This window comes from Lithobates pipiens, unplaced genomic scaffold, assembly GCF_037356315.1.
Source record: "Lithobates pipiens isolate NorthernLeopardFrog02 unplaced genomic scaffold, aLitPip1_a1.2 Scaffold_23, whole genome shotgun sequence".
NCBI lineage: Eukaryota > Metazoa > Chordata > Amphibia > Anura > Ranidae > Lithobates > Lithobates pipiens.
Genome location: NW_027507785.1, coordinates 230,658,918 through 230,680,744, shown reverse-complemented (window position 1 = coordinate 230,680,744; position 21,827 = coordinate 230,658,918). Strand labels below are relative to the sequence as shown.

The 21,827-nt window shown below is 42.0% G+C and overlaps 1 protein-coding gene across 6 annotated transcripts in view; it reads right to left on the bottom strand.

Annotated features, from left to right (window-relative positions):
• Positions 1 to 331: 331 nt before the first annotated feature.
• The window catches only part of DIPK1A (divergent protein kinase domain 1A), a 233,511-nt gene continuing 212,015 nt past the window's right edge, over positions 332 to 21,827 (bottom strand). For 5 of the 6 annotated variants that reach the window (XM_077452908.1, XM_077452909.1, XM_077452906.1 and 2 more), the window contains 2 exons: positions 21,454 to 21,630; positions 332 to 1,763 (listed from right to left, as the gene is read on the bottom strand). In XM_077452908.1, the coding sequence (XP_077309034.1) occupies positions 951 to 1,763; positions 21,454 to 21,630 (990 nt within the window). In that variant the 3' untranslated portion in view covers positions 332 to 950. The remainder of the gene's footprint in view (positions 1,764 to 21,453; positions 21,631 to 21,827) is intronic. The other variant, XM_077452912.1, reaches the window with a different exon arrangement.

Sequence of the window (21,827 nt, the reverse complement as noted above, 5' to 3'; positions counted from 1 at the left end):
AGTTTGTTTTCTTATTTTTTTCTCTTTTTTTGCTCAAAAACTGAAATATCCATTTTGGTTGGATTGGCCTCTTCATACATTGACAGATGACTTTGCAAGATAGCTAGTGAATACTTAGGCTGCGTGTAAAAATGGCAGTATTATATAGGAGAAAAGAAAAAGAGGAAGTGCCACCCATAGAATCCAGAGCCGACTACCATTTTTCTAAAGTAGATTTGACAGGACAGAGAAATCCCACAGTTCTACCTTTTTAAGGAAGCTCTTATGGAACATAGCATGATCATACAAAAAAAAAATTGCAATCACAACTTAACACCATCTTAACCACTCATTTGACAGTCAACATTTTAATGACAAGTTAGCGTTTACTTATGTTCTGAATAAGAGTGTGCAAATTCTCCATGCTAACGTATCAGTAAACTTGAGTTTTTTGTTTTAGTTCCACACATTAAAACAGCAGCTTTTATTCAACCACACTATGGCAGGAGTGGTATTTTGGCCAGCGTTCTTAAAAAATTAAATTATAATAGTCAATTGTATAAAAATGCCTTCAGTTCCACCATTAGAAGTTTAGGAGGCAAATTTTCACAGCATTGAAACATCCTGAAAGTAGAGAATGAGGCGAGTCCAGATGAAAGACACGTTTTTACCAATGTCCTGCAATACAAAGACAGTCCCAGTCCACCAACCACTGCAGAAGAACAAGAATCAATGGGATGCCAATGGTGTAATGACAATGTGCATTTACATATTAACAGTTTCTTTTCTGAAACTGACACATAGATGCCATCAAAAGAGGAATACTATCTTATTTAATTTTCCAACATTTTCCCAAACCAAATGATTCAACATTTTGATAAAAAAAAAAAAGAAGCTTGTATAAAATAATGTAGACATAACACACAAGTGCTTTTATCTGATAGTGGCTGATGGAATGGAGACATTGGGTGTTACGAATCATTAGTATGGGATATCTTCTTCCATAAAAGGGCTTTTAGGTTGTTTAAAATTAATGAATGTTGCATCTCCATGTTATTTGTAGCAGCTTTTAGGGCAATGCATGAGTAGATCTGTTTCTCTAGCTCGTCTTGGATTTCGGAAGGGGTACCCCGAAGCAGGTAGTCTTTTACCAACAGGCATATTTTTGCTAAATTTGGTTGGGTTATGTCTGCTGTGCATCTCTTTTTGCTTTGGTCACACACAGTGCTGCAGTCATTACCATAAACACAGTCAGCATCAACTTCACAAGGTCGGTCTTTGATTAATTCTTTCAAGTTCATTTCTGGGACGATGTTTCTCATATCAACCACTTTCAAGTCATATTTCTCATTGTAACCAAAGTTTTTGGCACTTATGTCACACATAAGAAAATTTCCATAGGGTCCATGGAAAATGTCTTCTACAAACTCTAGAAGACCTATGACTATCTTAGCTTTCCTTGGCCATGATGGAGTGAACCACTGATCCATGCGTTTTCGTAGTCCTTGTGGAACAAATACTTCGATGATCCAAGGTAGACTTATTCCATAGAGTGAGGTGTATTGCACACGCTCTGTTATGTACAAATCACCACAGAAACCAAGTAGCTTTGGCGTGTGCTCCTTGTCCTGCAAGATCACCATCAGTAGAAATTCATTTAGCTGTAGAAGTGCCCAGGCAGACTTGGCCTCTGGTAGCGACACATGTCCATCTTTATTACCATCTGCTGCTGCTAAGATTAGGTTTACTAGGTCACTGAGATTTCCTTGGTCACCTAATTTAGTCTAAAAATAAAACAAAAACCGCATTACTTTTGTTGGCATAGAATGACATTCTGAATGCAATAGGAACGTTCAAGTTTTAAAGCCTGCACAACCCAACTAATAAAGGTACACTCCAGTGAAATGTAATCATTTTGTCCATTTGTGATGCAGAAGAGTGTTACCGTTACCAACAAACCCTCTGTAGGCTCCTTGCTGTCTCACATATGGTGGGTTTGATGCATACAAGTATCAGTGCTCACTGCTACCAATTAGATCACAAACCATCTGATTGGTGAAATAACATGCAGAAAAAAAATGCACGTTTCTTCTGCATTAAAGCACCTGTCTGCTCACAGTTATTTTTTATCTTAGTCTTCAGTTAGAAACCTTAAAAATAGTTTTAGCAAGGGGTTTGTGAACAGTAAGGCAGGGGGAATTCAGTATATAAAAAAAAACTGTTGCAGTTAGTCACAGTTTGCTGAATTAGCCTGCCTTCAAAGTGATATATTTTTCTTATAGTTAGCAATAGACATGTGCATTCGTTTTCGTCCGAATGCATTTTCGTCCGAATTTCAGCTATTTTCGTTTTGACAAACGATAATGAAAGCACAAAATCCGAAAAACAAAAGATCCGACATAAATAAATGCTTTATTTTCGTTTTCATTGTTACAACAGTTCGATATAGGAGATTCGACATGACTCTGACAACAATGTGTCTATAGAACCTGTGGTCGAATGTGCCTAACCTTACCTCTATTAGTCCAAGATTATATAGAGAAAATATTCGACAGAGAAAAAAGATTTGACAGAGAGAAAAGATTCTGCAAGTTACTGTCCTAAAAAGTGTTTGGGGACCCGGGTCCTGCCCCAGGGGACATGTATCAATGCAAAAAAAAGTTTTAAAAACGGCCGTTTTTTCGGGAGCAGTGATTTTAATAATGATTAAAGTGAAACAATAAAAGTGTAATATTCCTTTAAATTTCGTGGGGGGGGGGTTGTCTATAGTATGCCTGTGAAGGGGCGCATGTTTCCCGTGCTTAGAACTGTCCCTGCACAAAGTGTCATTTATGCAGGAAAAAAAGTCCTTTAAAATCACTCGCAGCTATAATGAATTGTCGGCTCCGTAATACAGAGAACACTCATTGAAAGTCATTGATAAAAAAATAAATAAAAAAAAAAGCGTGGGGGTCCCCCAAATTCAATTACCAGGCCCTTCAGGTGTGGTATGGATATTAAGGGGAACCCTGCCTCAAATTTAAGAAAAAATTTGACGTGGGGTTCCCCCTAAATATCCATAACCAGACCCTTCAGGTCTGGTATGGATATTAAGGGGAACCCCGCATCAAATTTAAAAAAAAATTGACGTGGGGTTCCCCCTAAAAATCCATACCAGACCCTTTATCCGAGCACGCAACCTGGCAGGCCGCAGGAAAAGAGGGGGGGACAAGAGAGCGGCCCCCCCTCCCTCCTGAACCGTACCAGGCCACATGCCCTTAACATTGGGAGGATGCTTTCTCGTCCCCCCCTCTTTTCCTGCGGCCTGCCAGGTTGCGTGCTCGGATAAAGGGTCTGGTATGGATTTTTAGGGGGAACCCCACGTCAATTTTTTTTTTAATTTGACGCGGGGTTCCCCTTAATATCCATACCAGACCTGAAGTTTTGTTTTTGTTTTTTTCTAAAATAACAAATATGTTATATTTGCCTGCTCTGTGTAAGACCCCTTTTACACTTGCAGTGCCCGGCCATTAGCGCTAAAGCACTACTCATTTTAGCGGTGCTTTTCGGCCACTAGCAGGGTGCTTTTTACCCCCCAAAAATTGGTAAAAATTTTAATTTTGCGGCGCTTTCAAATCGTTTTTCAGCCGATTTGGAAGTGCTGCTCATTCATTACAATGGGCAGGCGTTTTGGGAGCGCTGTTTACAGAGCACCCAAACCACCTCAAAGATGCTGCTTACAGAACTTTTCTCCCAAGACACACTGCAATGAAAGGGAGGCGGTTTTCAGAGGCTATTTCTAGCACTAAAGCGTCTGAAAACCGCCTCAGTGTGAAAGGGGTCTAATGGCTCTGCACACAGTAGCCCAGATCCTCCTCTTCTCAGGTCCCCCACTGGCTCTCGTGTCACCTCCCTCCTGCCGACCACCCTTAAAGCAAGCAGATTACTATGGGGGCACCCTAGCTGCTCTGTGCGTCCATTCAGAGACGTAGCCGCGGCTCAGCCCAGCCCCCTCTTGCTCTCTTCATTGGCTCACTGACTTTGATTGACAGCAGCGGGAGCCAATGGTGCCCGCTATTGTCTCAGCCAATGATGGAGAGTCACCGGACAGGCTTTTTGTGCAACATCGCTGGATTGAGATGGGGCTCAGGTAAGTATTAGGTGGGCTGCTGCACAAGTTTTTTTTTTTTTAGCATAGAATGCATTAAGATAAAAATATCTGCCTTTAGAATCACTTTACCATAACCCTGTCTGGTAGACCTTTAATATAGAATAAGTCTTAGCAAGGCAAAATATTCTGCAACACAACTAAACAGAAAGCAAAATGTACATATGTAATTAGCAATTATGGCTACATTTATTAACATAATTACAAACTATACATAAAAGCAAGGTTTTTAATACATTAGAAGACACTAATAGGACTTTCACACCAACATGTTTAAAAGATTATAGTTCACTTCTTAAAGCAATCAGTTTGCTATTATGCCATTCTAAAACAACAAAATTAGCACTGCTGCATACAAATTAATTTACAACGTTCTAAAATGGGTGCTTAAACATTCATTTTATGATAATTATCTAAACACCTTTAATGCCTGTGGTTAAAGCATTATACAGCCAGCCTATACTGGTCTCCTTATCAGCTGTATTTTCTATTGCTGCAAGCCCACAAAACCTATATACAAACATCACCTACTTAAAAAAAAAAATGGTAAGGATTTTGCCCAATAAAGAACAGTATAATAATATTTGATATTTTTAATACACTGATTAACCTATCCTTTGTTAAAATGCATACAAACATCTCTACACAGTGAGCTCAGGACACAGAATAGCTAAGGACTGAGCCAAATGGAAGTACTATAGTCTTTCTGAAAATCACATTATTGATGACATAGATTTCTGTCAGTCTGATTACGAAACAGTTCTAAAGATGGAACAAGTCAATAGATTTCTGCACTGCCAACTGCTTTCCGTACAGAAAACTAAGCTGGCTTGCTACAGAAGCTCATGTTTTCAATACAAAAGATTTTAACTGAAGGGAAGGACATGCTTTTAAAGAGATATTATACAAAAAAAATTGGCAAAAAAAGAACAGAAAACCGAGGTACTTTACAGTGTCATACACAACCCCAAGAAGGGAACATCCAAATACTGATTAAAATGATGGAAAATTCTAAGACATGAATGTAAATATGGCTGGAGAAGGGTTGTGAATGTCAGTCATTCTGTAGGTGTGGTTCTCTCTCATGCTCCACAAAAAGTTAGCTTAAATTACAAACACAACAGAATGAATGGCCCATGTCCTTACCTGCCTGCACTGTTTAGATAAGAGTGTACGCAGTTTTAATCAGAGAGAGAGAGTCTGAAGACGAACAGCTTCTGCAGCACTCTCTCTTTAGAAAACAAACTCTACATTAAATATTTACAAAAAAAAAAGATTTTAATACACTTGAGAAAAACGCTGTAAAAATGAGGATGTTTAGAAAATTTTCATGAAATTGTTATTCTTTATTGGTTAATAACATACAAAGTGCATAAACAGAGAAAAACCTAATTAAATTCAATATTTGGCGTGTCCATCCATGGCATCAATTCTCCTAGGCATATGGTTCAGTGCCATAATTTAACAAAACATACAATATAGGTGCTAATGATCTACAAGATAATAAATAGGTTTCAATACAGAATCGGCTGTGCAGAAGGGATGAAAATGGATGAGGAAAAGCCATGATCTTTCAATCGAAGAGCACTGAAGACAGTGTAAAACAATGAATGTTTGAACACAGCACGCTACAGGGTGATCTTGCTGCATTCAACAAGGTGTCTCACATACAGACATTTCCAGGAACATACAGTAGGTGTTTCTGGATGTGCTGTCCAAGCTCTTCTACAGAAGCACAAAAATCCCCCCCCCCAAAAAAAACAGGCAACCGAGGACCAAAATGTAGTGAATGAAAGGGATAAATCATGCTGACTTTGTGTCAGGAAAGGATTCACCTGCTGGTGGAACTGTGGCTCTGAGATCTTTAGGCTGGAGTTCTGGTGTTCACCAGCGGGTATCTCTCAGCAGTCAGAAGCTGACATCATCTCCTGCAATCCAGGCATCACCTGATGCTGATTTCAGGAAGTATATTTAACCACTTACAGACCGGAAGATTTTCCCTCTTTTAATGACCAGGCCATTTTTTGCAATAAGGCACTGCGTCATTTTAACTGACAATTGCGTGGTCGTGCGCCACTGTACCACACAAAAATCAACATCCCTTTTTCCCCACAAATAGAGCTTTCTTTTGATGGTATTTGATCACCTCTGCAGTTTTTATTTTTTGTGCTTTAAACAAAAAAAGGGACAATTTTGAAAAAAAAAAAACACAATATGTTTTACTTTTTGCTATAATAAATATCCCCAAACCTCCCCCCCCCCCCCAAAAAAAAAAATCTCTTTCCTAAATCAGTTTAAGTCAATATGTATTCTTCTACATAGAGTGGGGCAAAAAAGTATTTAGTAAGCCACCAATTGTGCAAGTTCTCCCACTTAAAAAGATGAGAGGGGCCTGTAATTGGCATCATAGGTATACCTCAACTATGAGAGACAAAATGTGGAAACAAATCCAGAAAATCACATTGTCTGATTTTTGAAAGAATTTATTTGCAAATTATGGTGGAAAGTAAGTATTTAGTCACCTACAAACAAGCAAAATTTCTGGCTCTCACAGACCTGTATCTTCTTCTTTAAGAGGCTCCTCTGTCCTCCACTCATTACCTGTATTAATGGCACCTGTTTGAACTTGTTATGAGTATAAAAGACACCTGTCCACGACCTCAAACAGTCACACTCCAAACTCCACTATGGTGAAGACCAAAGAGCTGTCGAAGGACACCAGAAACAAAATTGTAGACCTGCACCAGGCTGGGAAGACTGAATCTGCAATAGGCAAGCAGCTTGGTGTGAAGAAATCAACTGTGGGAGCAATAATTAGAAAAAGGAAGACATACAAGACCACTGATAATCTCAATCTGGGCCTCCACGCAAGATATCACCCCATGGGGTCAAAATGATCACAAGAACAGTGAACAAAAATCCCAGAACCACACGGGGGGGCCTAGTGAATGACCTGCAGAGAGCTGGGACCAACGTAACAGGCTACCATCAGTAACACACTACACCACCAGGGACTCAGATGCTGCAGTGCCAGATGTGTCCCCCTGCTTAAGCCAGTACATGTCTGGGCCCGTCTGAGATTTACTAGAGAGCATTTGGATGATCCAGAAGAGGATTGGAAGAATGTCATATGCTCAGATGAAACCAAAGTATAACTGTTTCATAGAAGCACAACTCGTCCTGTTTGGAGGAGAGAGAATGCCGAGTTGCAACCAAAGAACACCATACCTACTGTGAAGCATGGGAGTGGCAACATGATGCTTTGGGGCTGTTTCTCTGCAAAGGGAACAGGACAACTGATCTGTATACATGAAAGAATGAATGGGGCCATGTATCGTGAGATTTTGAGTGCAAACCTCCTCCCATCAGCGAGGGCATTGAAGATGAAACGTGGCTGGGTGTTTCAGCATTACAATGATCCCAAACACCGCCCGGGCAACGAAGGAGTGGCTTTGTAAAAAGCATTTCAAGGTCCTGGAGTGGCCTAGCCAGTCTCCAGATCTCAACCCCATAGAAAACCTTTGGAGGGAGTTGAAAGTCTGTATTGCCCAGCGACAGCCCCAAAACATCACTGCTCTAGAGGAGATCTGCATGGAGGAATGGGCCAACATACCAGCAACAGTGTGTGACAACCTTGTAAAGACTTACAGAAAACGTTTGACCTCTGTCATTGCCAACAAAGGATATATAACAAAGTATTGAGATGAACTTTTGATATTGAAAAAATATTTATTTTCCAGCATAATTTGCAAATAAATTCTTTCAAAAATCAGACAGTGCGATTGTTTGGATTTGTTTCAACATTTTGTCTCTCATAGTTGAGGTATACCTATGGTGACAATTACAGGCCTCTCACATCTTTTTAAGTGGGAGAACTTGCACAATTGGTGGCTGACTAAATACTTTTTTGCGCCACTGTATTTTTGGTAATAAAAAAAAAAAAAAAAAGGCAATACGAGATTGTTTGTGCAAAAGTTATAAAGGAATAGGACTAGTCCTCCCCTATCAATGAATTCCCTTTTACTAGTTATTGATGGAGGTGTTATATGTTAGATGCCCCAGTAGAAGTCCCCTGGAACGAAACGCGTAGGGGTTGGTTTCTATGTTCCCCATATTGCTTTTAATATCGTGATCACTATTTTTATTTATTTTTATTTGGATGCTACTTTTATGCAAGTAAACAGCCAACTTGTTTTTTGACCTACACCATTGGAAGTCTTTGTTCCTTTTTGTTTTTTTGTTTTACATATCATCTGCTCTGAGTTTTTTTTGACACCTTTTGGGTGATTCATTGTCTGGTGTCCATTTTTTACCCTTGGATCGTATCAAGAGTGGACAAGAGGACCTGAGGATATTGTAGATTGGTCCCTATTGGTTGAAGGATCATCTGTGACCTGCCACATAGTTCCTGTAAGATCGAAGATCTATCTGTTCATGCTCGGTTGACCTGGTGTTGTCCACACGCAGGTCCATTGGCTCTGGTAAGAGTACCCACCTTTAATACACCTGTTTGATGTTGTTGTCTTCAGATGTCCATCAGATCATCCTCCGCTTTTCCATGTTTTGAACCATTGTGTCTGGGACAGACTCAATCATTGGAATAGACTTATTTTTACATTTAGCCTTTATGGACTTTTGCATGTTTCACTTGTTAGGCGGCGACTATTATAGTATTGTGTTTGTTATGAGCACAGCGTTCACACTATTTACAGTATATTAGTACTGCTTTAATTGTTCAGCGCTACATTATTTTCCTTTATACATGAATTTTGTCACATTCGTATGTAGCAGCTTTTGTATTCTTTTTTTCACAGGTTAGAGCAATAATTTTTCCACATTTATTATAGCATCTACAAAATGGGATATATTTATGGCATTTTTTTTTTTTTTTTTACTAGTAATGGCGGTGATCTGCGATTTTTTTAGCATGACTGCGACATTGCGGCGAACAGATCGGAAGCTTTTGACACTTTTTTGGGACCATTGACATTTATACAGCGATCAGAGCTAAAAATAGCCAGAGATTACATAGTTAGTCAGGTTGAAAAAAGACACAAGTCCATCCAGTTCAACCTTAAAAACAAATAAATAAAATAAAAAATAATCGTACAATCCAAACACCCAATTTTATGCCCACAATTGATCCAGAGGAAGGCGAAAAAAAACCCCAGCAGAGATTACTGATTACTGTATAAATGTCACTGGCAGGGAAGGGGTTAACGCTAGGGCGTTTCCTGGGAGTGTTTCTAACTGTATGGGGGCTGGGCTGACTGGAGGAGAGAGATCACTGTTCCTAATCACTAGGAACAGCAGATCTCTCTCTAACTCCCCTGTCAGAATGGGGATCTGTGTTTACATTGACAGATCCCCTTTCTGGATTTTGTTCCCACAATCGCAAGTGGCCAGCGGACATTGTGGGTGGGCGGCGGACATGCTCATTGGGCCCCCGCCGTACAGTGGGCGTACGCGCCTGCTATGACTACTTAAAGGAGCCAACGTACGCCTACGGCGATTTGGGGGAACATGCCGACCCGCCGCCATATAACAACGGTGGCTGGTTGGCAAGTGGTTGAACCTGCTACATGCTGTTACTCATTGCCTTTGTATTTTCTCTATGTGGCCCTGATCTGTGGTCCTGAAGCCTGCATCTCATCTCCTGTTCCTGGACCCTGATCCCAAACCTGCAATCTGATCCCTTCCTACCTGCTCGTTCTGTCTCCTGGTTCCCTCTCCCTGTCCTGCCTTGTTCCCAGCTCCCTTGCCTGATCTCCTGTGTATGACCCTGGCTCTGTTATGATTACAATCTGGTTATCCAAATCTCCGTATATATTTGATTTACGCTGTCATTTATTGTGTGTTCAGTTTGTTTGGTTCACTGATTGTGTTACTATATTGGAAGTGCGTTTTCTTTGTCTTATCCAGTTATCTTTTATTAAATTATATTATTTACAATTTACCTGTGCTGGTTATACTCTGTGGCATTCCACAGAGTATACCCAGGTCGGTCCCTAACATAATACCAGAAGTGGTTGCACAGGGAAGCCATCTTGGTTCTGCCGTTTGTCGTAAGATGCATCCAATGGAGGTTATATATTTTTCTTTGCTAGTGATAGAGGAAAATGAATACTGCCGACGGTTACCGAAGGAGTGGGCCAGAGATCAACTATTAGAATGTATGCATCTTGCTCATTCCCTAGTTGATCAGGGCAGTGTGTTTGGAGATGTTCAGCCTTTGATTCAAGTCTGTGTGGAATTGGCTTTTTCCAGTACTACTAAAACGCAGTGATGACTTTTCTCCCTCCTCCAGTATGACTCAGGTGGAATCACAGGTATGGTTATTGGAGGATGACTTGGCTTATTTCCTTGAGCACTATTCAGCATGTTCTCAACAGGTTTTAGTGGAGTGTATTAATGCAGTGCAGTCTCTTGTCAGACAGGCATCATGTAAACTGAACTTTGTGCAACCTTTACTACAGACATGGTCAGATATATTGCACTCAGCCTCCGTCAGCTTGCAATAACCCAGTCCTGCTGCTAGACATCTACCTGCTCAATTGTCTCTCTCTCCATCACCCACAGTTGCAGCCCAATATACCTTGCTACCAACTATGTGTCAGTACCGGGCTTCCACCTGCTGCACCTACCCTGCCTTCAACCCATTAAAGATAACCTCTTCTCCGCTGCCTGCGACAGTCCCACAAAAAATCCTCCTTAGCAACTGCTCCCTCTTTTTCACCATCCCAAAGCTCTTCTCTTCCACCAGCTGCACCCTCTACTTACAGCCCTGCATTCACTAACAGGAATCCCTGGCACCAGGGACTGGCCTCAGCAGCCAAAACCCCTCCACTGACTGGAGAAGTTTGGTAGGGAACAGGGATGATGTGTATGCTGCCTGTCACCTGGGGGGAGGGGCAGAAGCGTCTGGGGATTCAGGGGGCTGGGGTGGTGTGTGCTGCCTGTCACCTCCCTTGAGTGCCTCCTGTCACCTGGGGAGAGGGAGGGTGGTGTGTATGTGCTGCCTGCCACCCTGAGGGGGGGGGGGGGTTAGGGACCAGGGGTGTGTGTATGCTGCCTGTCAACTCATGTCAGGGACAGTGTTGTTGCTTGGATCGCCTGCTGGTGTCACGGTTTCTTTTGCCATCAAAGGTTACAGTTCTGGTGGTCACCAGCGGGTGTCTCCCAGCAAATGGACATTCTAGTGATCTAGCTGCACCTGAAGTGGAATTGCTTGGAAGTATATAAGCTCGCCCTTCCCTGAGGCTCATTGCTTCAGAATTCCTTCCTGCAAGCCTTGTCCCTGCCTGATCTGATCCGTTGCCAGAAACCTGTTCCTGATTTGCTTCCTGCCCTATCCTGGACTCCGTTTCCTATACCCGGTTCCTGAGACTTGTCCCCTGATTCCTGCCTTGGCTCCCCTTGCTTCTGCTTCCTCCACCTGGCCTCCTGTTCCCCTTGTCTCTCACCCCTGCCTTGTTATACATGTGTTCCCTTTCCATGTGTATATATAGTTAGTTAGTTTAGGGTTTTGGGGTTGCTGTGTATTATTTGTATTCTTGCCTGTTCATGGTTTGCGGTGTTTGGTTTGCACGTGTGTCTTTATCCTTAATAAATATATATATTTTCACTTACCTTTTGAGCCTGATTCCTTTAGTGCAGCCCATTGATCTGTTTACTCTGTGCTGGATGCCTCTGTTAGGCATCCCTCCCATGACAACTCCCTTGTGTGAATGCTGCCTGTCACCTGGGGGGGGGGTTTGGTGCAGCCTGTCACACCTGAGTGGTGGGGACGTGTGCAGCCTGTCATATCTAGGCAGACACAGCTTTTTCTCTCTCCTTTCTCTTCGTAGGTAAGTTGACCACAGAGAGGAAAGGAAGTAGCAGTGCTGGGAGAAAGTGAGCAGGCGCCTTCTGGTGGTGGGAGGATGGCAGTGCAGATTATGCTGGCTTGCCTGCTGCCCACCCGCCGCTGCACGGCCTGGCCTCCCAAAAAGACACAGACCGCTGCGGGCCACAGCCCAGGGGTTGGGGACCCCATGCTCTAGACTGAGTCCAAATCTGAAATATCTGGCTGTAACAGAAGGTAGTTTGTGTACTAAAGGCCTGGAGAGTGGTACAGTGTTCATTTAATGCATACTGTGAATGTCTGCAGGCAACAGTAAGCATGGTGGAGTTTTAGTGCAAATTTGGGGCTGCTTGTCTCCTCCAATTCATTCTGCAGCGGGAAAATACCCTCAAACATACATAAATATCTTGAGCCAAAGAAGAACAAGAAGAGATTGTATGGCCCCCCACAGAACTCTAATTTTACAGGGTAACTCCACTTTCGTGGAAGAGAAAATAGGAAATAAAAAAAATAAAGCATATACAGCTGCATCACAAGCCATACTGTAATTACATGTTATGAAAAATTGCAGCACTGTCAATTTCTGTAAAAATGCAATATGGTAACCTGGAGGAGTTCCACTAGTGTATAAAGCACTCAGAAATGTCATATCCTGCTTGTGTTATTGGCTCACCAATTTTTCTAGAAGTCTGCACAAAAATACAAGTGAGATTTTAGGCATCTTCTTTATTTTTGCTGAGATATTCCCAATGGGTTAATCACTTCTAAAGGGATGCAGACCCTGCATTTCCTCATCAGAACACTGCAAGTGCATCGGTTGATTAATAATGAAAATGTCTCTCCCATTCCGATTAATCCTGAACATTTTTTCCTTTAGAGCTGCCACAACGCTTAAAATCCCTGCAATGTACATTGATAACTCAGAGAGGACGCGGAGTCACTCTTTAACCACATGCTGACCTTATCATTTACATATATATGACAGCAAGGCGACTCTGCTGCGTAGGATCACGTACCTAGTGTGTGATCCTTCAAACAAGGCAGATCACCGTTCTGTCAGTAGGGAAGGCATTAATCCTGTGTTCCTGTAATCAGGAACATGGATCAATGCCTTCCCCTAGTAAATCTCTCATACAGTACACAAGCATTGGCTAGGCACACAGTTAACCCTTTGATCACTGACGTTAACCCCTTCCCAGCCAGGGTCATTAGTACAGCAACAGTGCATATTTTTAGCACTGATCACCGTTTTAGTGTCACTGATCCCCAAAAAGTGTCAAAAGAGTCAGTGTCTGAATCGTCCGCCGCAATATCGCAGTCCTGCTATAAGTCTCTGATTGCCACCATTACTAGTAAAAATAAAAAATAAATTCCAATAAATATATGCCATAGTTTGTAGACGCTATACCTTTTGCTCAAACCAATCCATATATGCTTATTGGGATTTTTTTATAGCAGAATACATATTGGCCTAAATTGATGAAGAAATTAAGTTTTTCCAATTTTTTTCCCCAAAAGTGTCGGCCTTTACAGAAGCAACTTAGACAGCCTAAATCCACAGAACTGTGGTTTATGCTAATAGATGTTTAGAGCAACCAACCTGACTGCTTTCACAAAAAAACAATGTGCTTGTATACCTATAAGAATGCATACTGTTTCAAAGGAAAAGGGTGGACACCCCTAGTTAAATTTTCTCTTTATGATCTATGCAATCAATTAACATATAAAAAACTACTATAAATATATATATTTTTTAATGCACTGTGATGGTAAAAAGTAAAAAATATAATTTTTTCCTAAATCCATTTTAAGTTTCCTTTAAATGTGGTCTTCGCAAGCTGTAGTGCATTGGCAAAAAATACTTTCTTTATTGGTCATCCGGGTGGGAGCTAGCTATCATCATAAGACAGCCAAGCTGCCTGATAACATGTATGCATACTGTGTGCTCAGCTTATTGTGCTCAGTTTCACAATCTAATAAGGCCTTGTAATGCCCTGTACACACGACTGTTTTTTCCGTCGGAATAAACTCTGAAGGTTTTTCCAACGGAGTTCTGACAGAATTCTGCTGAAACTGTCTTGTGTACACGCCAAAGTCCAATCATCAAGAACGCGGTGATGTACAGTACGTACAACGGTACTAGAAAAGGGAAGTTCAATAGCCAGTAGCCAATAGCTTCCGTCTCGTACTTGCTTCAGAGCATGCATAATTTTGGTCAGTCGGAACAGCATACAGACAAGCAGTTTTCCCGATAGGAATAGGTTCCGTTGGAAATATTTGGAACATGTTCTATTTCTAGTTCCATGAGAATTTTCGAAAAAAAAAAAAAGTCAGATGAGGCATACACATGATTGGAATATATGATGAAAAGCTTCCGTCTGACTTTTTCTGTCGGACATGCCGCACATGTGTACATGGCATAAGGCTCTGAGTCCAGCTTTTTCTATACCATGCCTGTAGGAGAGTAGAAGAGCCTACTAAAATGCTCACTCTTTTGTCCTGAATACTTCAAAATGAGTCAGGGAACAGAAACTTACTTGGCTGTTAGTGAAAATGCAAGTGATAACTACAAGGCAAAGTGACTGCATCAGTAACAGAACATAGTTAGGAGGGAAGCAGGATTAGTGAGTTCCTGACTCGGCCTTTAAATCTGCATTCTCTTTAGCCACTTGTCGACCACACATATACATTGGCAGAGGCAGGCAAATGGGCGTACCTGTACTTCCCTTTGAATTTGCGGCCTATCGGGTGTGGGATCGCGCCCGCAGGTCCTGCAAACTCTATTGCGGCGAGGAGAAGCAGGACGGAGAGATGCCTAAGTAAACAAGGCATTTCCCTGTTCTGTCTATCAACATGACAGGGAACTACTGCTCCCTGTGATCGGGAGCAGTGATCTCTGTCATGTAGTGAGCCCATCCCCCCCACAGTTAGAATCCCTCCCTAGGACACATAATGTCGCAGTCCCGATAAAAATCACAGATCGCCGCCATTACTAGAAAAAAATAAAAATAACAATAATAAAAATGGCATAAATCTATCACGTCTAAATATCACGTCTTCTCTTCACGAAACGCATCGGGTGGTGTGACACGCTATCTATTGCCTCCGAACGGACCAGCTGGCGAAAGGGTACTGAAGTAGAGGATTCGCGTCCGGCCGGCGCTACCTACTGTGACATGCCCTATTGTGCTTGACTTTTGTAAGTGCATTTTCTGTTTTTTACTACTTTTAATAAAACGTTTTTACACTATTTGGAGCGTTTTTTCCTCCTCTCTATGGTGGACCGGTTATTGCCAAATATTGGAACCTGACTGCTTAAACGATCTAGCCTATGGGTGGAGCCTATGGACGCTTGATGAGTGTATACGGCCTGGTTTGACCTTTTAGAGCATACAACTTAAGAGCATCTGGTAAGGAGCTAATCCTCCCTTCTGGTGGCGGTGCACTTTTACAGTTGCTGAGTTGCTGGGATTTTTGAACAAGATCCTGAAAACTTAATATTACATCTGACACGTGGTGTTTCTATAATCTTTATGGACTGATTTTAAATGATTGGACACTTTCATTCAACCTATTTCATTTTATTATGTTATTATATTGAGTTTTATTTCTTTGCAATTTTGAATATAGTAATATGTCATGTGTTCTATTTACTTGAGCTAAGACTATTTGGTACCGTCTGTGTAGCTGAATTTATATGGCATATACCTGTACCTATTGAATTGCGGCTATAGACGGTACTATATATATATATACTCTTTTTGGTTATAGGTGTTTGTTTTCACTTTTTCTTAGTAGTATTCACTGATAAATTTTTTCTCATAATTTGTGATATTGTAACAATATTTTGTAATAGGATTTCACTGTTGGGGAAACACACGACCTAAGCTCACACTTAGGACAGCGCGGTTCTTTTTGGGTTACTTGTTTGAGCATATATTTTCTTTGGTATATAGCAGAACTGCAGCAGTATTTGATGTGTGCACAAAAAATTTTTTTTCCTTTTTCTTTTAAATTGTAGGTGGTAGCGCGATTTTTTCGTTTTTTCTAATTAAGTTAATTGGCAACAAGTCAATAACACGATTGGGTAAAAAATAGCATCTCAAAGAGACAGAGGGGGTTCATTTACGAAAGGCAAATCCACTTTGCACTACACGTGCACTTGTAAGTGCAGTCACTGTAGATCTGAGGGGGACATGCAAGGAAAAAAAAACAACAAAAAAACAGCATTTGTGCTTGTACATTGATCAGATGGAAAAATCAGCAGAGCTTCCCCTCATTTCAGGACTTCCCCTCAGATCTAAAGCGACTGCACTACCAAGTGCACTTGTAGCGCAAAGTGTATTTTCCTTTAATAAATCAACCCCAGAAGTAAAAACGGGCAGAGATTTTACCTGTGAAAAGCTGCACCTAAAATTGTCAAAAAATTTAAAATTGTGCAGATTTTGAATATATCATCATCTACAGTACTTCATATCAACAAACGATTCTGAGAATCTGTAGAAATCTGTGCACAAGGGACAAGGCTGAAAGGCAAAATTGGATGCCCGTGATCTATGGGCTCTCAGATGGCACCACATTAAAAACAGGCATGATTCTGTAATGGACATCCCTGTATAATCTCAGGAATACTTCCAAATACCACTGTCTGGACCAGAGCTCATTTAAAATGGTCTGTTGCAAAGTGAAAAACTGTTCTTTGGTCAGACAAATCAAAATATGACATTCTTCTGGGCAATCATGGGTGCAGCGTCCTCTGGAATAAAGAGAAAGATCTTCCGGTTTGTTATCAAAGCTTAGCTCAAAAGCCCAAAAACCTGCACCTCTTATGGTATGGAAGTGTTTTGGTGCGTATAGAATAGGTTACTTGCACATCTGGAAAGGCACCATTAATGCTGAAAGATATATCCAGGTTTTAGAGCAGCATATGCTTAGGCAAGAATGGGAAAACATTCCTCTACTAAAACTCCTGCAACTAGTCTCCTCTGTTCCCAGATGTTTACAGAGTGTTAACCACTTGCTAACCCCTCACAGTAAATATACTATGAGCCGGCAGCAGGTACAGGCATATACATGTACCTTGATAGCCTTCTTCTGGGTTTGGGGAAAGCATAAGCATGCCTCCTGTCGACCTATGCTGTGTGATTGGACGTTGCACAAGTTTGGCAGCAGATTTAAGCCAATGGCGTTGGCTCAAACCTGCTGATTACCTGTGTCCAATTACACAGATTAGTTCTCTGCTTCCAAAAACACAGAACTTTGTGTACAGTGAACAGCGATCTGGATGTTTCTTCTCCCTATAAAACAGGGAGAAAAAACAGCTAGATCACTAGGTAAAACCAGCACACCTTTCAGAGAAGGTACCGAGGACTCCACAGGCTGGAATCTGTTTGCAAGAACCTTTTCCAGGGCCCAACTCATGATTCACCAGGCAAGCCTGATTTTGAAGGACAGCCACACATGGCAGTCCAGAGACTGAGCCTGCCTGTCCTACACTGCCCTATTGTTGAGTTTCAATGTTCTGGAGTAATATTGTTCATATGGAAGAGCCTCGAAGGAGATCACTATCAAGTCATGAACCCTCATGCAAAAGCAGAGGGTTGGCTTTGGCCTTGGGCCAGACAGCCAAAGTTTGGCAGAAGGGCATGGTCATAGAAGAAGGTTGCACGGTCCACCTGCAAGGAAGGGATTTAGAAATTGGGCTTTAGAAAGGGCTTCTAAATTACATAAAATAAAAAGACATTTATCTATAAGGTCCTTTAACACCGGGACATCCTTAATAGAGACAGTTAAGGTCTTGTGGAGACAAAACGGCTGGGTCCATCTGGTTCAGTCAACATTTTTAGGAAACTCTTCTTAATAGTACGCTGCCAAGAAAACCGCTTAGGAGAGACAAAGACCTTTTCAGGCAGAGACCAGTCACCACACAAGACTCTTTGTAAAAGTGAGTGTACAGGGAAAGGGAAAGTTTCAGTAAGCTGAAAACACAGGCTAATGACTTTTGGCAAGGGTGAAACAGGCTGCTCAAAGTCAAAGCACATGTGCACTGAATCAATAAGGATGAAAATGGTGCCCTTAAAGTATTACTAAAGTCTTTTTTTCTTTAAAAATAACAAACATGTTATACTTACCTGCCCTGTGCAGTGGTTTTGCACAGAGCAGCCTGGATCCTCCTCTTCTCGGGTCCCTCGCAGGCGCTCCTGGCCCCTCCCTCCTATTGAGTGTCCCCACAGCAAGCAGCTTGCTATGGGGGCACCCAAGCTGAGCCGCAGCTCAGTGTGTCCATTCAGACATGGAGCTGCGGCTCGCCCCCTCTCTCTCCTGATTGGCTAACTGACTTTGACTGACAGCAGCGGGAGCTTATGGCGTCACTGCTGTCTCACAGCCAATCAGGAGGGAGAGGCACTCGTGCACATCGCAGAGTAAGGATGGGGCTCAGGTAAGTATTGGGGGGCCGCTACACACAGAAGGCTTTTTATCCTAATGCAGAGAATGCATTAAGATAAAAAAAAACTGCCGTTACATCCTGCCTTTACTATCTACCAAGCCTGAATGGTTAACAGCAGTGGCTGCTGGAAGATGGTCATAAACAGACTCTAGTATAGAGGTAGAGAGGGGCAGGCCATTGACTCCAACAATGACAAAAGGAGACCCATCTGTTCAGCCTCAGAAGAGGTAGAGGAGGACCCCAAGAAGGGCAGAAACCCTTAAAAAAAAGCCCCCCCCCACGCTGTTCATGAAACATAAGACGGCAGGATCCCCAGGGCTGCCCCCTTGCACCTTATGATCCATCATGGTATAGATGTGATTGATTTCCCCTAGAGGTATTCAAAATAACACTGCAAAACAGGAATGGTTACAATCACCTGTGGCTATCATTAAAAGCAGCACGGAGGCAAGAAGAATCATCCCAGAGGATTGCTAATGCAGGTGAGAAGGCAGGAGAGGCTGAACAGAGTAGTACACACATGCCCCAAAATACCATTGGCATGCACAGTAAGATCAACTCAGAAGGAGGTTGTGCAGACTAGGTGAGGGTGCCCGGGCTGGAGCCCGGTAAACAAAAAGGCGACAGATTCAAAATGGAAAAGTTCAACCAACATGAGATTAAATGTGTTAAAGCTGGTGCTTCGTATTTATAACCCTAAGGGACAGGAGCAACACACCTGAAGGGTCTGGTATGGATTTTGGGGGGGGGGACCCATACACCATTTTGTTTTTTAAATTTGGCGCGGGATTCCCCTTAATTGCCATATCAGACCCGAAGGGCCTGGCATGGATTTTAGGGGGACACCCACGCATTTGTTTTTTAAATTTCGGTTTGGGGTTTCCCTTAATATTCATACCAGGCCCAAAAGGACTGGTAATTGACTGGGGGGGATCCCATGCTCTTTTTTTCAATGAGTTTTATATATATTGCAGAGACTCGACAATTCATTACAGCCGCGATCAGTTTCAAAATTTTGTGGTACTGTTCTAAACACGGAAAAATGCGCCACTTTATAGTCATACTATAGACACCCCCCAGGCACGATATTTAAAGGAAAATTTCATTTTTATTGTTTGACTTTAAGCAAATCACTGCTCCCGAAAAAACTGCCAATTAAAAAAAAAAAAAAATTGCATTGATACATGTCCCCTGGGGCAGGACCCAGGTCTCCAAACACTTTTTATGACAATAACTTGCATAAAAGGCCTTTAAAATGAGCACTTTTGATTATTCATGTTCGTGTCCCATAGATTTTAACCACTTCCCGACCAGCGCACGACGATGTACGTCGACAGAATGGCACGGGCAGGCATATTGGCGTACATGTACGTCCAATCTTCAATGCCGCCCTGCCATCAGGAGCGCGCTGCCGGCGGCGCGGTCCCGCACTGGTCGGGACCCCCGTGAGTCCGGTCGCGGGACCCGGGGACTCGATCGCCGCTGGCATACCCGCGATCGTCTCACGGGACAGCTGAATGGAGGAAATGACGTGTAAACAGCATTTCTCCATTCTGCCTAGCAACTAGTGACGCTGATCTCTGCTCCATGTGATTGGAGCAGAGATCAGTGTTCACTAAATGAAAGCCCAACCCCCCCACAGTTTATAACACACCCCTAGGAACACTTACCTCTACACTGCCACCCACTGGTTAACCCTTTCACTGCCAGTGTCATTTACACAGGAATCACTGCATTTCTATAGCAGTGATTACTGTATAAATGACAATGTTCCCAAAAATGTGTCAAAAATGTCCGATGGGTCCCCCACAATGTCGCAGTCACAATAAAAATCGCTGATCGCCGCCATTACTAGTAAAAAAAAATAATAAAAAATTATTAATAAAAATGCTATAAAACTATCCCTATTTTGTAAACGCTATAACTTTTGCGCAAAACAATCAATCGCTTATTGCGATTTTATTTACCAAAAATATGTAGAATACGTATCAGCCTAAACTGAGGGAAAAAAAAGTTTTTTTTATATATTTTTGGGGGATATTTATTATAACAAAAAGTAAAAAATAATGCGTTTTTTTCAAAATTGTCGCTCTATTTTTGTAGCGCAAAAAATAAAAAACGCAGGGGTGATCAAATACCACCAAAAGAAAGCTCTATTTGTGGGAAAAAAAGGACGTCAATTTTGTTTGGGAGCCACGTCGCACGACCGCGCAATTGTCAGTTAAAGTGACGCAGTGCAGAATCGCAAAAAGTGGTCTGGTCTTTGACCAGCAAAATGGTCCGGTCTGAAAGTGGTTAACGGTGTTCGTGTGTTCTGACAAATTTTTTGCCTGTTCGGTATGTTCTGGTGCGAACCGAACCGGGGTGTGTTCGGCTCATCCCTACTCCCAATTACAGAAAAGATGCTAGTGGGTTTTTAAAGCTGTTGGTATCCCCCAGAAAGGACTTAAAGCCCAACTCTGAGCAAAAGATAGTTTGCCTGTACTAAAAGGATTAACTGACAATTATTTCCAATGAGAAGGCTTTAGTCTCACCTCATCCAGCGGTGGAATGTTCCTGGTGTCCTCACATTTAGAGCAGGTCTATGGGGCCTGCTCTGGGCTTGATTAAGTCAGCTGCAGAGACTGGTTTTAAGCTTGCCATAGACAATTCGCATCTTGGCCAGTTCAAGCAGGGATCAGCCGAGATTTGAACCATGTCTGGGCAGGCTGATTGTACCCAGCATGTCAAATTTTTAGGATGAGATTATTGCCAGTGGCTATGGCTGCTAACAATAATCACTGTGTTCCCCCGGTAGAGACGGCTTGCCCCCCCCCCGGAGAACACAATAGCCCAGCTGGAGTCATTCGAATCTAGCGATTTTCTTTCCTGAAAATCATCTAGGGTTGGCTCTTAGGCAGGCAGGATCAAACAATCAAGTGGGTATATATTTTTTCTTCTCTCCTCTAGACATATCTAAGTTTATCACAGATGGTCAAGAATTATTCTCAACTGATATGAATTGTTAGTAAGATATGAGAAAGGTGTATTACTTACTTTAAAGAGACTATGCACCATCTCTTTGAATTTTTGCACAGTGGTTCCTCTTGTTGGCTTGTCAAACAGTACAATTTCTTTCCTAGGTTCCAGCTCAGATCCAAAATCAACATGCTCAGCATCCTCCATCTGACACTTTATCACACCTTCTAGATTTCCCCAGATTCCCAGATACTTCTAAAACAGAGCATTTCAACAATGTATAATCAGAGCCTGCACTTCAATGCTGGACATCATGACTGTAAATGTCTTTTAGGATTGGATGAGCAAAGTGGTATTTGGCATAAGGCCTTATGCATCTGAGTGCACTTTGTGCTAGTGTGGGTCCAATGTGCTGCACATACGCATGTATGTACATTAGGCCCGAATACTGT